At 40.1% G+C, this 1318-nt stretch overlaps 1 protein-coding gene across 2 annotated transcripts in view; it reads left to right on the plus strand.

Moving 5' to 3' along the window:
* LOC102311301 (anoctamin-1) overlaps nucleotides 1–1318 on the plus strand; it is a 40113-nt gene that overhangs the window by 13578 nt on the left and 25217 nt on the right. For both annotated transcript variants that reach the window (XM_042225348.1, XM_042225349.1), the window contains exon 8: nucleotides 757–798. In XM_042225348.1, coding sequence (XP_042081282.1) covers nucleotides 757–798 — 42 coding nt within the window. The remainder of the gene's footprint in view (nucleotides 1–756; nucleotides 799–1318) is intronic.

A 1318-nucleotide genomic window follows, 5' to 3' on the forward strand; every position in this document is an offset into this window, starting at 1 on the left:
CACACTTAGGCACACACACACATGTGCACATGCATACATGCACATACACAGACACACTCACGCTTTCCATGCTGCATCCTCTTTTCATCTCAATACATCTCATTCATTATATTGATTAGATTTATGCATAATTACCAATAGCAAAACCACATATAGATATACTTTGTTTATAGCACACTGAATTACTGTAACCATAAAACTGCTGGATGTTAAGTTCCTTATTCCACTCTTGAATAGAGGTAAGCTGGGGGATTTGCTCTGGCACTTGGAAGACAATCAGCTATGGTCGCTGGAGTCTCCAGGGTCATGTGTCTAAGAATGGAGTGGCCAATTGCCAGAGTTACGGGTGTGTAGCTGACTGGGGAAAATGGATTTGAAATGTGGGTTTGTGGTGCATCAGGGTGCTTCTGTTTAGGGCCAAATTGTGAGGAGGAACCTTATAGTCACCGAGCTGCTGATTTTCCAGCTGCTTGGGAGGACCTGTTGGAGGACAGTTATGGCTAAGTTTATTTGGCCTGAACTAACTGCTGGGGTTGGGCTAGTTATAGTATTTTTTTTTCAGTGGTGCAGAGCTGGGTGTCCAATTCACTGAGCCAGTTAGACAGTTAGACCTCAAGCCATGCTGCTAGTGACACTATAAGTCAATATCAAAAATATGATTTGCGGGTGATTCAAGAGAAATTGTGCACTGATGAAGTACTACAGTAAGAGCAAACACCAAGTTTACAAACTTCAATTTCCTATATTCTATTTCAGGGAGACATTGATGAGGAGAGTGCAGACCCCAATGACAGAAAGGTAAGAATATGAAAATGCCAATATAAGTCTTGAGAGAGCTCACTGGTTTATCCATCATGAAATGTTTGTTGTGTGGCACCTCGGTAATGACACACATTTTTATAGGCCTTCAGTTGGACTGAACCAGCTGGTATTAATTTACACTAAGTGGCAGGATTGCTTTCTAATTACTGATAGATTTCAGCTGGTGTCATGACTCTTGATGCCTTTTTGCACCTCTTTTTCTTTATGTGTTTAGTACTTTTTCCCTGCATCTCAATATTATTACATTATTATTCTCATTATTACATGTTTCATTTCTGGGCATCTATGGCTTTATTCCTTTGTATGTGTGAATTGGATGGGTTGTTACCGACATCTGGTAAGAATTTCATGATTAGTGACGTGTTTAATACCTTTTATTGTCAACTTACTTATTTTGCTTTACTTTATTTTTACACACACACACACACACACACACACACACACACACACACACACACACACACACACACACACACACACACACACACACACACAC

This window comes from Haplochromis burtoni, unplaced genomic scaffold, assembly GCF_018398535.1.
Source record: "Haplochromis burtoni strain Fernald_Lab_line unplaced genomic scaffold, NCSU_Asbu1 Contig_169, whole genome shotgun sequence".
Taxonomy (NCBI): Eukaryota; Metazoa; Chordata; class Actinopteri; order Cichliformes; family Cichlidae; genus Haplochromis; species Haplochromis burtoni.